The sequence below is a fragment of the Podarcis bocagei genome (assembly GCF_964188305.1).
Source record: "Podarcis bocagei genome assembly, chromosome: 2".
Taxonomy (NCBI): Eukaryota; Metazoa; Chordata; class Lepidosauria; order Squamata; family Lacertidae; genus Podarcis; species Podarcis bocagei.
In genome coordinates, this window is record NC_138126.1 from 119,211,868 (window position 1) to 119,225,994 (window position 14,127).

At 45.2% G+C, this 14,127-nt stretch overlaps 1 protein-coding gene across 1 annotated transcript in view; it reads right to left on the bottom strand.

Moving 5' to 3' along the window:
* ANKRD52 (ankyrin repeat domain 52) overlaps window positions 1-14,127 on the bottom strand; it is a 69,222-nt gene that overhangs the window by 24,447 nt on the left and 30,648 nt on the right. The window contains exons 10-21 of the mRNA XM_081181606.1: window positions 13,129-13,243; window positions 12,153-12,235; window positions 10,716-10,833; window positions 9,140-9,208; window positions 8,257-8,397; window positions 7,314-7,391; window positions 6,382-6,493; window positions 4,438-4,509; window positions 2,978-3,179; window positions 2,716-2,803; window positions 1,820-1,937; window positions 398-617 (exon numbers count right to left, since the gene is read on the bottom strand). Coding sequence (XP_081037732.1) covers window positions 398-617; window positions 1,820-1,937; window positions 2,716-2,803; window positions 2,978-3,179; window positions 4,438-4,509; window positions 6,382-6,493; window positions 7,314-7,391; window positions 8,257-8,397; window positions 9,140-9,208; window positions 10,716-10,833; window positions 12,153-12,235; window positions 13,129-13,243 — 1,416 coding nt within the window. The remainder of the gene's footprint in view (window positions 1-397; window positions 618-1,819; window positions 1,938-2,715; window positions 2,804-2,977; window positions 3,180-4,437; window positions 4,510-6,381; window positions 6,494-7,313; window positions 7,392-8,256; window positions 8,398-9,139; window positions 9,209-10,715; window positions 10,834-12,152; window positions 12,236-13,128; window positions 13,244-14,127) is intronic.

Sequence of the window (14,127 nt, forward strand, 5' to 3'; positions counted from 1 at the left end):
AGAGGCAGAAGGCATTATCAAATGACCTTCAACAACTATGAAATTATGATGAGCAGAATCAAGAGGTGCCTTTGTCCAAGGACTTGAAAAGACCCTTTGGGCCGTCTCCCAGATCAACAAAACAGCCATAAACTGGGAAGGTGGTGACTATGAGTTTCTGCAGCTTGCTTTAATGAGCCAGGCTGCAACAGACTGACATACACTTCCAGCAGGGGAATGCGTCTCTCAGAGGGGTGTTATCTGCAGAACCAAGTTCTGTACTCAGAATATGTAGAGAGCTGTGTACCTGCTACATGCTGAGTATCCTATTAGTGGCCCTACTGAACAGAACCCCGGTTGGACTGGTTCTCTGCCTTGGCACAGGAAAAGAACACTCAGAATCAGGCATAACTCGTACCGCTGTAAGAAGCCCAGTGCATTGGTGAGTAGCCACTATAGTCCACCACAGAGTCCAGAGGGTCAGTAGAGAGCGCTGCCTGCAGCAAGGTCTTCAGGATTTCGGAATGCCCACACACCGAGGCAAAATGGATCGGGGTCCGGCCCTTGAAATCCCGACACAATACAAAGGCATCATGGTCCAGCAGTGCTGCAAGGCAGTCTTCACAGCCAGTCACAGCCTGGGAGTGAGCAAAGAACAGTGAATGATGAAAGAATGTGCCCAAGCCAAATACTGATAACGCTGGGTTACTATAAAGGAATCTTGGCAGTGCCAGGATAGCAAAGGGGCGCTTCTCTTTGGTGGCACGTTGAAACCAGCAGGACATCTGCTTACGACATGGCAAAGGCAGACACAGCAGTCAATTGTTACTTATAACGGTTTTTAATGACATTGTAAATTGATACCACCAGCCCATAACCCATTATTTACTAGAGCAAATCCTGAGTCCGTAAACAACTGAAAAATATTTCTCCTTTTTCTCTCTCATCCTGTTCTAACCTCACTTCCCAAACCAAAGTGCATTGAATTGCTTCTGTCTGGCACATGAAGTTCTTTGCCAACAGTTTAGGACAGGCATGTCCAAAGTCTGGTCCGGGGGCCTAATCCAGCCCCTGTGGCAGTTTATTTGCTGGTGTAAAATCCTAAGAAAAGCTCAACATCTTCAATCACAAAAAACCAAGAACTTTGGGGTAAAATTGCAAGCAGAGCTCAACAACTTCAATCAATCACGTATGTTCATCAAATCTGGCTCTCTTTGAAAAAAGTTTGGACACCCCTGGTCTAGGATATACCGTATTTTTCGCTCTGTAAGACGCACCAGACCACAAGTTTTGGGAGGAAAACAAGGAAAAAAATATTCTGACTCTCAGAAGCCAGAATAGCAAGAGGGATCGCTGCGCAGTGAAAACAGGAATCCCTCTTGCTGTTCTGGCTTCTGTGATAGCTGCGCAGCCTGCGTTCGCTCCATAAGACGCACACATTTCCCCTTACTTTTTAGGAGGGAAAAAGTGAGTCTTATAGAGCCAAAAATACGGTACCTTTCAGTATCATCCGGCCACTGTGATGAGCCAGTGCGTTCTGACTGGCTGAAGTTTTGGGATGTTCTGTGATGAAGTCTCTAATTTGGTTTTCAATGTAAGTTATTGAAGGACAACTTAGGGCAGGAAGGGGGAGATGGCGGCCCTATGGAGGATGTTGGGTTACATCTCCCATCATCCCCAGTCACTGTTCAGGCTGGCTTGGGGATGATGGGAGCTGGATTCCAGAAACACCATAAAGGCCACTGGTTCTCCTTCCCTTGTGCAGCCAAGCACATGTAGTGCTCGCTGCAAGGCTATGTTACTATAGCCTGTGAATGCAGTAGCAGCTTTTTCTACTCACCCCCCGGTGCAGTGCAGTCCTGCCTCTCCTGTCTGCTGCATCCACTGTGGATCCCTTCTCAAGTAAGAGGTGGACACAATCCACATGGCCGTTCATGATCGCCAACATCAACGGGGTTCTGGGAGGCAAGAAATAATGGCTCAGGCATAGCAACATTTGGCTCAGCCCCGTTTTAGAGGCCTAAGGGTCTTCCACTGATAAGGAAAGGTGCAGAGGCAGCACCCCAACAATTAGAATGAGAAAAATCAGAATCAGGGCTGCCTTCAATTCCAAGTAGGGTTCTAAACAGAAATAACAGTCAGAGCAAGGGCTGCTGCAAAGCCAGGAGTGGGGCTAGGTGTCTTTTAGGACTTTTGTTGCAAATCAAGGAGAAGGAGCCATCAGGATCCATAGTGCTATTCTCAGCTATTGGAGAAGGAGGAACATAAAAGCGGCAGAGGTGAGGCCTTGGTGGGTAAGTTACTACGAGAAAGCTGCTGTTTCATGGCTTTGCACAAAGGAGGGGAAGCTCCTATACAGTGGTACCTTGGAAGCCGAACAGCTTAGTTCCCGAACGTTTGGCTCCCGAACACCTCAAACCTGGAAGTGACTGTTCCAGTTTGCAAACTATTTTTGGAAGCCGAACATCCAAGGGGACTTCTGGGGCTTCCGATTGGCTGCAGGAGCTTCCTGCAGCCAATCAGAAGCCGCGCTTTGGTCTTCGAACATTTTGGAAGTCAAATGGACTTCTGGAACGGGTTCCGTTCGATTTCCAAGGTACGCCTCTAATTAGAATTTATTCGTATAACCGTTTGGGACCCCTGAGGAGCGAAAAGAACTTATCAGGAACAGAAGGAAGGACTTCCAGCCCAAACACGCAGAACGATGAACATATATAAGCCAATGGAAAAACTCACTGTCCATGGATGTCCATGACATCTGTGATGTCGACTCTCTCCCCACTGTCAATGAGAAGATGTAGGGAATCGGTGTTCCCATAGGCAGCTGTAAGAAATGTAAGAGGAAGAACTAGGGGGGGGAATAGTACTATGTACACAACTTCCCTTTTTCTAATCGTTTCTCAAACTGCCATTTCCGCAAAAACCTACTGTGTGCTCAAGGTTTGTTTGCGACAGCAGTCATGAAAAGCAAGCATCCGAGGAAATGTCATGCCCTCACCTGCAGCATGTAGGGGAGTCCACTTCTTCTTTTTCTCCTTCACAAGAGCAGAAGCACCATGGCTGGTGAGCACCTCCACGCACTCCGTGGAGCCCCTCTCCGTGGCAAGATACAAAGCCGTCCGCCCTTTGTGGTCCCGCACGTCCAAGTTCACCAGGGTCTCGGCAAGTGTCTTCAGGGCTTCACAGTGACCATTATAGGCCTGGAAGCAAGATCAGTCTTTAGTTCATTTTGCACCGCTTGCCTCTTTTTGACTACGGTACATGCCGTGCAATCCCAAGCATGATTACTTTTTTAAAATAATAATAATAATAATAATAATAATAATAATAATAATAATAATAATAATAATAATAATAATAATAATAATAATTTATTATTTATACCCCGCCCATCTGGCTGGGCCTCCCCAGCCACTCTGGGCGGCTTCCATAAAAACCAAAAATACAATAAAATATCACACGTTAAAAACTTCCCTGAACAGGGCTGCCTTAAGATGTCTCCTGAATGTCAGGTAGTTGTTTATCGCTTTGACATCTGTTGGAAGGGCGTTCCACAGGGCGGGCGCCACTACCGAGAAGGCCCTCTGCCTGGTTCCCTGTAGCTTTACTTCTCGCAATGAGGGAACCGCCAGAAGGCCCTCGGCGCTGGACCTCAGCGTCCGGGCAGAATGATGGGGGTGGAGACGCTCCTTCAGGTATACAGGACCGAGGCCGTTTAGGGCTTTAAAGGTCAGCACCAACATTTTGAATTGTGCTCGGAAACGTACTGGGAGCCAATGCAGGTCTTTCAAGACCGGTGTTATATGGTCTCGGCGGCCGCTCCCAGTCACCAGTCTAGCTGCCGCATTCTGGATTAGTTGTAGTTTCCGAGTCACCTTCAAAGGTAGCCCCACGTAGAGTGCATTGCAGTAGTCCAAGCGGGAGATAACCAGAGCATGCACCACTCTGGCGAGACAGTCCGCAGGCAGATAGGGTCTCAGCCTACGTACCAGATGGAGCTGGTAAACAGCTGCCCTGGACACAGATTTGACCTGTGCCTCCATGGACAGCTGTGAGTCCAAAATGACTCCCAGGCTGCGCACCTGGTCCTTCAGGGGCACAGTTACCCCATTCAGGACCAGGGAATCCTCCACACCTGCCCGCCTCCTGTCCCCCAAAAACAGTACTTCTGTCTTGTCAGGATTCAACCTCAATCTGTTAGCCGCCATCCATCCTCCAACCGCGTCCAGACACTCAAATTAAAATAATTTTTTAAAAAACCCACCAAGCAGCAGTAAATAAATAATTATTTCAATGGGACTCACTCCCTAGTAAGTGTGACTGAGCCTAAAACCAACCAACTTGCTGGCGTTTGCCTAGATTTTAGCATTCACTTTCACTGTACAAGCTGCTGTTTTTTTACAGTCCAAGACACAGCCCACAACCTTGCAAAGCCAGATTTATGACAGATATACTTACAGCTAAGTGCAAAGGGCTGACTGGAATGGTGCTTTCCACATCGTCCAGGCAGTTAAAAGACATTTCCAGGAGCTACAAACCAAAAAGGCACAATGTCCATTCACGTCCATTCAAATGCTTTAACTCTTCTAGCCTCCAGAACCCGCAGCAGCAATGATGCCAGCAGTCTTTAGCTTCCCCAGGCAGGAAATTAGCATTCCACCAACCCCCAAATGCATTCGCAGGACTACCAAGCAGAAAAAAAGCTTGATGGGCTGTTGAGTCTAGAAGTGCAACCTAGACAACCGCAATCATATGCTCAAATGCTTAAAACTCAAAATTGGAATGCCAATACACTTTCCAAGTGTATCTCAGTAGCACAACGGTAACAGTACAGTGGTACCTCGCAAGACGAATGCCTCGCAAGAGAAAACGTCTTGCGAGTTCTTGCGAGTTTGTTTCCTTTTTCTTAAAGCCGCTAAGCCGTTAATAGCCGCTAAGCCGCTAATAGCCATGCTTCGCAAGACGAAAAAATTGCTAGACGAAGAGACTCGCGGAATGGATTAATTTCGTCTTGCGAGGCACCACTGTTTTACTTTGCTATCTTTGTTAAGGCACCTTGAGGCATTAAGAATTCTTATGCCGAGACTAAACTCTGGCTAAAAAAAGTATTTCACACATTTTAATATATGAAATGCAGTTAAGTGGTTTCCCCCACTGTAAGTACACAGAATGGGTAGTCATTGTAATACCAGATTAGTGTCCATTGGAAATCACTATTTTTATTGATGTGACCTAAGACCATTTTTAACTCTGTGCATTTTATAGAGCAAGATGTGTGCTAATTTGTTGGTTCTCCGGTGGACTCTTGACTGTGTTTACTTATTTCTTTGCTGCTCAAATTATTATGTTGCTGCTGCCTTTATTTTTATAGGCACTGTTTTATGCTGTTTGGGGGCTTGGATCAGCCACAATTTATTGATAGATATTACTTTGTCTATTTCATAAAAGCCATTTGGGGCATTAACATTTTCTGCAAACACACACACACACACACACGTCAGCGAGAAAGATCACATTGTTCTCATACACTGATTGTGCAAAGCTATTACTCAGATCCTAAGCAAAACTGATATCCATCTAACCATTCAAGAGAGGTTTTAAGGCAACAGCTGAGTTGCCAAAACTCCTGCCATGCCCTCCACCCTGGACCTAGACATATGCAGCTCCCTGCTAAAACTGGTTTCCATGTAAACAGCCTGCTTGTGCTACTGGAGAGGATTGATTAGATCCTCAAAGCTTATATAGCATCTGATGTTCTATCACAACATATGCACACAACGGCTGCTTTAGCACCTAACACTAAGTCAAGGTACGTTGCATGTTTAACCCATAATGTTAATGAGTTAAATGCTAATGCCTGCAACTCAAGCGCTACCATTTCGCTCCTCCTTTTGTCCAACTGGGAGCAACAAACCATGAACCTTGGCTTACTTTGATATCAGAACCAACAATTCGTGGAAATTGGAAAGCCAAAAACAAACCCTGGCTTTGTATCATGGCTTGTTTTAGGCAGAAAAGAAACCAAAAAAGGCAGGTTGTCAGGCTAAGCCAAGACTTCTGGTTTGTTGCACCTACCTGAACAAAGGGAGGAATGAAATCTGGGCACCTGAGCTGCATGCACCAATACACTGCTCATGCACATCATGGTTAACAAGTTGCAAACCCTGGCTTAGTGGGAACATGACCAGTTTCTATTCAGAACAGCTCTCAATTCCATCAAAGCGACCAGGTGCACAATAACAAGGTACTCAACAAGAGAGCCTATTTCATCAAGTTGACTGTGAATACAAATGAAGGCTGCACCCCAGAGTATGGCTCTTCCAAACTTCCACAGAAACATTCATTCCTCAGTCTCCCCTCCAAAATCACAACCCAGTTCTTCCAATCCCAATTCGAGCTTACCAACTCAAGGTTCTGTCTGTTGCCATAGGCAGCTGCGTAATGGACAGCGGTGTATCCCTGCTTGTCCCGGAGAGAGGGGTCAGCACCATTATCCAACAAGAACTCTAAACAACTGGAGCAGATGTGAGTAGATTAGGTCAGATGCCTTGAAGCAGTTGCATGTGAAAGACCTAAAAGTTGCTGCTCAAACAGCCTTTGCCGTGGTTTCTTATTAAAATGTCTCGCAACTGTACTGCAGGAGCCACAACTCTCAAAGAAGAAAGGAGATTCCCCTCATTCACAGAGTTTGACAGAATAAGAACAGCTGCAGCCCTGTGTAAAACATTGCTTTCAACCCAACTTGTATGGCACGTATGTTGGCAGCTCAAATACATCTTCAAAAAAGCAACAACCAACTTTTGTGTTTGGATTTTCGCTTTTTGAAATATGGCAGCCCTAGTTGGTAGAAAGAAACTCCACTGTTCTTCCCTGCATCACAAGCACTTCCCAATGCAAGTATGACACATGTAAGATTTAGAAGCAGTTACTGAACTCCCCTCTCCATGTTAAACTGATGTATGTGCACTTTATAAAAATCCACTCAAGTTCAGTTTCAATAATGAAAAGGGGGGGAGATGAACAAAAGTCAAAGCATCTTTTATTTTGAAAAGGTTTGGAGTGCATTTTAAAGATGAGGCTGGAGGAGCAAAGAAAACCTGGAGAGACTGTGTCCCACGCTGATTTGGTAAAAGCCCAACTGCTGATTGATTTAAGTCACAATAATAGGACAGAACCCCCTAACAATGGCCAGTGCCCAAGCCCAATCAGTCACTTAAAAACTGGCAGTGAGGTGATAAATTCAAACTGTCACTCTAGTTGGTAAATGACATGTGTGTGGAGGCAGCTGAGCTCCTAAAGCTGTATGCTAAGGCAAGTTAAGACGGGCTACTCACAAGATTGCCTCCTTCAGTCGTGACTCCTTCAGTGGCTCCTCGTCAGTGTCATGGCTGTTTCCTGAATGAGTCTCAGCTCTGCAAGAGTGAAAGCCTAGATCAGTTTTGCTGAGACATAGTAGAAGAGGGACTGTGCAGGAACACGTAACAAAGTACCGCATACAGTTTTCAAAGGAATCCCACATGTGGAAATCCATTGCAAGAATAAATTTGGGGGGGGGGGGAACGTGCATGATATTGGTCAATCAGGACAGGTTACAAAGAGCCAGTATAGATCAAGCTTGATGACCTCAGTGGCTCCGACTGAATTTATCTATGAAATTCATAGAAGCAAAATATGATCTGGAAAAAAGACGTTGCCATAAGCCTGAGCTACCTTTCAGAAGTCATCATTCATCAGCCTGGCATCACACAGGAGAGTAGGAAAAGGATTGTAGCCATTTAAGTAACTTCACTAGCCCAAGAAGGTATAGTGCAAGTTGAATTTCAACTTTAACTATTTTTGGAGAAATGTTCTAAAGTCTCTACAGACAGGGAAAAGTCTGAAACAACTGCAACAGCAGAAAGCAAAGTCATGCACACCCCAAATAAGATCTGAAGTATAAATTCTCTATCGCCATTTTTGACTTTGGTTTCTAATGTCTAAACATTTGGGCAGGTAGCACCATGATTCTTAGATAAAAGCCTCAAAGATGAGCCCTGCCATTTTAAATCATTGTTGTTGTTGTTTTTTAAAAAAACCACCAGAATGCACCAGTTCATTATTTAATTTTCACTGTATTTCTAATGAGGGCTTTAATGATACACTTTCTATCCACAAAAGTGCTAGAAAGGGAGAAGAAAAATATTGCATCTACTACAGATCTTTCTGGTGAAAGAATTGCACTTGACTGCTGCCATTTTAGGCAAATGCCCGCCAGCCCCCGCCAGCCCTTTCTCCTACCTCCTGTAAGTGTCCGAAGCAGCAGCATAATGTAAGGGGGTGCAGCCTTTACAGTCAGCTTCGTTAATACTGGCTCCGGCAGTGACCAATGTCACCGTACACTGATAGCTGCCATTAGCGGCTGCATAGTGCAAAGGAGTCCTGGATGGGGAAAACGAGACTTGAAGCACTTACTAAACACAAAGCACCTTTTAATACGTTAGCATTGTAAGCAATGAATGTGGTTCAGAGTTTCCATTTCCTCAATCTGTTAACAGAGTAGGCTCCATTGGGTTAATATGTCAACTTTTGGTCCTGCATGGATCTAACCTGGGTTAGTTTGCTGTGTTGTCCTGAGCTAGTCCTCAGCAGACGTGTCCTTTGCATCCCAGCTGATCTACTATGTCTTTTATTTACGCCCACTTTATATCGCTCATTAACAAAAAGTTCTTCGGGTAACGTAGAGCGTTCACCCTCACAGCCATTTCCTAAGGGTTCCTCTGCAAATGCCATTTTACAGATAGAGAACAAAGACTGAGATTATGAGTCCCTGACCAAAGAGGGACGTTAACTGTGACCTTCAAAGCAGACACGTCATCCAGTGCATGAGTGGCTCTTGCGAATGCTGTGTTGCATTAACAAACAGAAAAGAAATGTATAATCCCTCTCCTTCTAATTCAGCTGCTCCCAAAAGAGCAGCACTGAGCTTTGGTTGAGCAAAAACATTTCTGCAAGTGAGCACCTTACGCTCATCCTCAGTGCAATAAGCACTGAGTCACACTTATAAAAGCAGTCTCCTGTTAACACAGTGCAAGGCCTTCACAGCCTTTGGGCAGGTTTCAATGCCACTGAACAACAGCCTTTCCTTGCCCAAAGGCAAAACTGCATGGTGCTCTTAATTTACCTTCCAAACTTATCTCTCCTCCTCAAGTCAGCTCCGCTGCTCAACAGCAAGTTAAGACATTCAACATTCCTGCAGAGAAGCCAAAAACAAATATAGAATACACATGAACAATGTGATTGAAACAAAAGAGGCTGTTAGAATGAGAAAGTAGAGAGATTTTACAAGGTGGGAAGCCTCAGTAGGATTTAAAGGCACAGGGGGGAAGCAATCTCTTAGGAAGGAGATAGCAGAAAAGATCAAGGACGATTTCCAGTCAAGGATGTAGGCTTGCTAAAACAGAAAATGCACACAATTCACTCAAGCTTTTTACCAACTGATTAGAAAATTAAAGGGCTAGCGGAATGGTAGCAAAGTATGTCCTATTTTTAAGTAGAGCAGAAAACATAAACTGCCCTCCAAGTCAAGGGTGTCGTTGTTTCTGCCTCTTCAAGCAAATGGACCAAGACAACACCCACCAGGTTGTGTCCTAGTGCCCACTCGAGAAGTCAAATAAAAAAATAGAATACATTTGAACAATGTGATTGCACTCTAAAAAAGAGAGAGAACTGACCCAAGAGTACTGGGTCTGCCTGATTGCAGAGTGAATTGTTTATAAAGCTTGGATATCCAAAATGGTAGCCGCTAGACAAGAAGCACACAGATACCCACTGGTTTTCTTTGTATTTACATGCAGGGTCAACCTGAATCCAGGTTTTTGTACACTTTGGAAGTATAACAGCTTCAATTTTGCTGGCACACATTTTAACTAACTGTGGCTGTTCCACATCCATGGAAAATGCTGTCCTGAGAGCACAGTTCCCAAGAGAGCTATATATTTGTGGGTGTGGCTTATCCTCTAGCTGGGATGGAGATCCCTGTCTAGGGAAGGGGTTGTCAACCTGGTCCCTCCCTCCCACTAGTGGGTGTTTCAGGTGGGACCTCCTGCCGGGTGCGCGAGGCTTGGGGCGGCAGCGGACTGCTTGCGCGCCCCTAGAAGCTTGGGGCGCGCTGAGCTCAGCGCGCCCCAAGCTTCTAGGGGCGCGCAAGCAGTCCGCTAGCCCTGGGAGAGCCCCGCGGCTCTCCCAAGGCTAGCGGACTGCTTGCGCACACGCAGAAGCTTGGGGCGCGCTGAGCTCAGCGCGCCCCAAGCTCCTGGTGTAGCGCAGCGATCCGCTAGCCCTGGGAGAGCCCCGCGGCTCTCCCAGGCCTCACGGACTGCTTGCCGGCACGCAGAAGCTTGGGGCGCGCTGAGCTCAGCTTGCCCCAAGCTCCTGGTGTAGCGCAGCGCACCTGGGGGGGAAATAAAATTTTTTTCCTTTATTCCCCCCCCCCAAAAAAAATATAGGTGCGTCTTATGGGCCGGTGCGTCTTATGGGGCGAAAAATACGGTACACCACCACAGCTGTACAGTACTTCAAGGCAATGGAAACCTGAATCTGTCCTAGTTAAACAGAAATAAACAAAGCCAGTCTTTTAACCTTTCCTCCTCTTTACTTAACCAAAGGTAGCCAGTGAGATAGGAATAAGAAACAGCGCAATCATGCAGATCAGTTCTGAAGAATATCTTGCCTGAGTAACAAACTGACTGACTACTCACCCTCCGGAAGCAGCAGCATGGAGACAGGTCCTCCCGAGGTTATCTGGCGTATTGATATCAAAGCCTGCAGACAGCACATGCTCATTGCTAAGTGAAGAGACGATGCTGTACAACTGACCTGTGAATCAGAAAACAGCAAAGAACTAAGCTTCATGGTCAAGTCCATGACTCTGGCCAGCGTTTCCATGGGAAGTTTATTATCTGGAGTTCAGATTTCTAAAATGTCTCAATAATCCTTCACAAGTGTAGAGCTCAATTGTTCAGTTGATGGGCCTTCTGTGCCTTGTTACTTATCAGACAGTGAAGAGCACATTGTGGTCCTCAATGATTTATATTTCTCCTACCACACTGTTCCTTACCAGCAGTATACCAGCTCTATAAACCCAAACCTAAATCTAGGAAGTCAGGTAGGATTTCAAAGCCCATATACCATATTTTCCCATCTATAAGATGCCCCTATGTATAAGGGGGGGGGAGAGAAAAAGATGCCCCTATGTATAAGACGCCCCCTATTTTCGCAGCAACAACCAATCGCCAGTCCAGCCTTGGCACTATCCATGTATAAAAGGTAAAGGACCCCTGACCATTAGGTCCAGTCGTGACCGACTCTGGGGTTGTGGCGCTCATCTCGTTTTATTGGCCGAGGGAGCCAGCGTACAGCTTCTGGGTCATGTGGCCAGCATGACTAAGCCGTTTCTGGCGAACCAGAGCAGCGCACGGAAACGCTGTTTACCTTCCTGCCAGAGCGGTACCTATTTATCTACTTCCACTTTGATGTGCTTTCGAACTGCTAGGTTGGCAGGAGCAGGGACCGAGCAACGGGAGCTCACCCCGTCACGGGGATTCAAACCGCCGATCTTCAGATCAGCAAGTCCTAGGCTCTGTGGTTTAACCCACAGCGCTACCCGCGTCCCTATCCATGTATAAGACACCCCCTAATTTTTGACATTATTTTTTAGGAAAAAAACCTAGCCTTATAAATGGAAAAATAAGGTAATTAAGCTAAGAAGAAAACATGTGCAATGGACAACTTAATGCAAAGTAAGCAAGCTCGTGTATTATTTGAGCTTAGAATGTGTATGCAAAAAACTGTGGGGAGTGGTACACATTTTGGCACAGATGAAGGAATCAGAAAATTTCACTCCACTGTCTACCTCAGAGCAAGATAAGCTAAACCTTATTTTTCTCAACAAGCTCTGGGTTGTCCCTTGCCCTAAACAACGAAAAAATACGGCCTCCCAGCAACCTCCCTTGGACCAGGTGTGGGGAACCCTTGGCACTCCAGATGTTGTTGAACTACAATTCCCATCAGCCCCAGCTGACTGGCTTATTCTGAATTCAGGCACATATGGAGAATGGACTGTGGCTTCCTATGAACACAACCCTACTCCAAAACCTGAAGTGAGAGGACAAGCAAGGGGTGTCCTATCCACATACCTGAGGAAAGTAGCTTACGACAACAGTCTGAGAATCCAAAGAGAACAGCTAAGTGCAAGGGGAACATGTCATGGATCCCACGCCTGGCAAACCAAAAGAAAGAATTATATTGTGTGTGTGTGTGTGTGAGAGAGAGAGAGAGAGAGAGAGAGAGAGAGAAACACACACACACACCACCCGACATCAAGGTGGAAAACACAGCCAGCAGCAACACAGAACTAAGTTTCCGTGTCGCTAGCACAATAATAATAAATAATAATAATAATAAAAATTATTTATATCCAGCCAAATTTATATCCAGCCAAAGCCGGGCTCAGGGCAACTAACAACAATAAAATAATACAACATTCTAAAATCATTTCATTATAAAATTCATTCAAATCAAATTGATGGCAACCATTGGGCTAGAGTTCTATGAAGATAGCCAAAGGAGGGAGTCAGGCTGTGCCCTGGCCAAAGGCTTGGTGGAACAGCTCTGTCTTGCAGGCCCTGCGGAAAGATGTCAAATCCTGCAGGGCCCTAGTCTCTTGTGACAGTGTTCCACCAGATCAGAGCCACAGCTGAAAAAGCCCTGGCTCTAGTTGAGGCCAGCCTAACCTCTCTGTGGCCTGGGACCTTCAGGATGTTTTCGTTTGAAGACCGGAAATTCCTCTGTGGGACATACCAGGAGAGGCGGTCCCAGAAATAACCCCATTTCTGGGTGAGTATACAAAATGTACAAAATTTTCACTCTGCATGAAGCAAATAATTGATGAATTTGCAATCACTAATGTAGGGCAGGTGTTACTCCATACACACATGCACGAAAAAGGTTGAAAGCAGCACTCAACCATCCACCACTCTTTATCCAAAATGTGTGTGCAAAAGTGCGGTGGCTTGGTACACGCGAACTCGTAATTCATTACAAGTGATCTGAAATGTGACCCACTGTATCTTCCTCCTGACTGATGCCACATTAAGAAGAAAAAGTCCTTGCCTTGCAGTATCAGCACCATTCGTCATCAAAGTACTAATTAGCAGCTCGTGGCCGTATCTAGCAGCAACATGGAGGGGGGTATTGCCATATTTGTCAGCGCAGTCAATCTCACTGCCTAGAAAAGCAAGCAGGATTCATTATTTAATTTGTTCTTCAAACTGACCAGAAGCAAGGGACAACTCTGGCTTGGCAGGAAGGGAAGTGAAATGTACTAGATCAGTGTGCCCATCAATACCTCCGCAAAAGGTATCAGTAAATATCCCCTCAAAAATCCCCAACACACAGGAGACCACTTGGTCTCCCTGCTCAGTTCCTGTTTGCGCTGGCTCAGCCTCTCCTAAACATGCCTCCTTCAACATATATATACTTATTCAAATATATAAAAAATACATGCCCATTACAAAGTATCTTTATATATATATTCTAAGCTAGTTAGTCTAAAAGAGAACAAAGTCAGAAGGAAGAAAATAGGAGAAACCCAAAGAAAGAGAAAACGGGAGAAAGGGAAAAGAAAAAACTAAAGAAAGATAAGCTTTTTTATATGGCAGCCATTTTGTGTTATGCCACAATGCCAAGACAGCCATTTTGTGTAATGTTTCACTCCAATGGCGGCCATTTTGTGACTAATGCTCAAAGCACTTCTTCAAAATTCCAGCTGGCAACTCCTGTACTAGATCTGACAAGGAATGATTTTCCGTCATTTTGGCTCTACTGCTAATGCCTTCGTTTTACTTTAAATAACTCACTTATATTTGGGGCATGACTTCAGAACAGTAAGGACATGAGTTAAGCGTGGACCAACTGATGCTTCTGTGGTTCAAGGAATACTGTGAAAACCAAGGGGTTAGATCTGATTTTTATGGAACAATGTAATGGTTTCATTGTATTAAACCTCCTCACAGTAAACTGGACTTTGGTTTTGACTGCCGACCTCAGCGTAAGAAAAGAATTTGCTTAAATTATACACGAGGTAAACCATTGCAAGTGAAACAAAATACG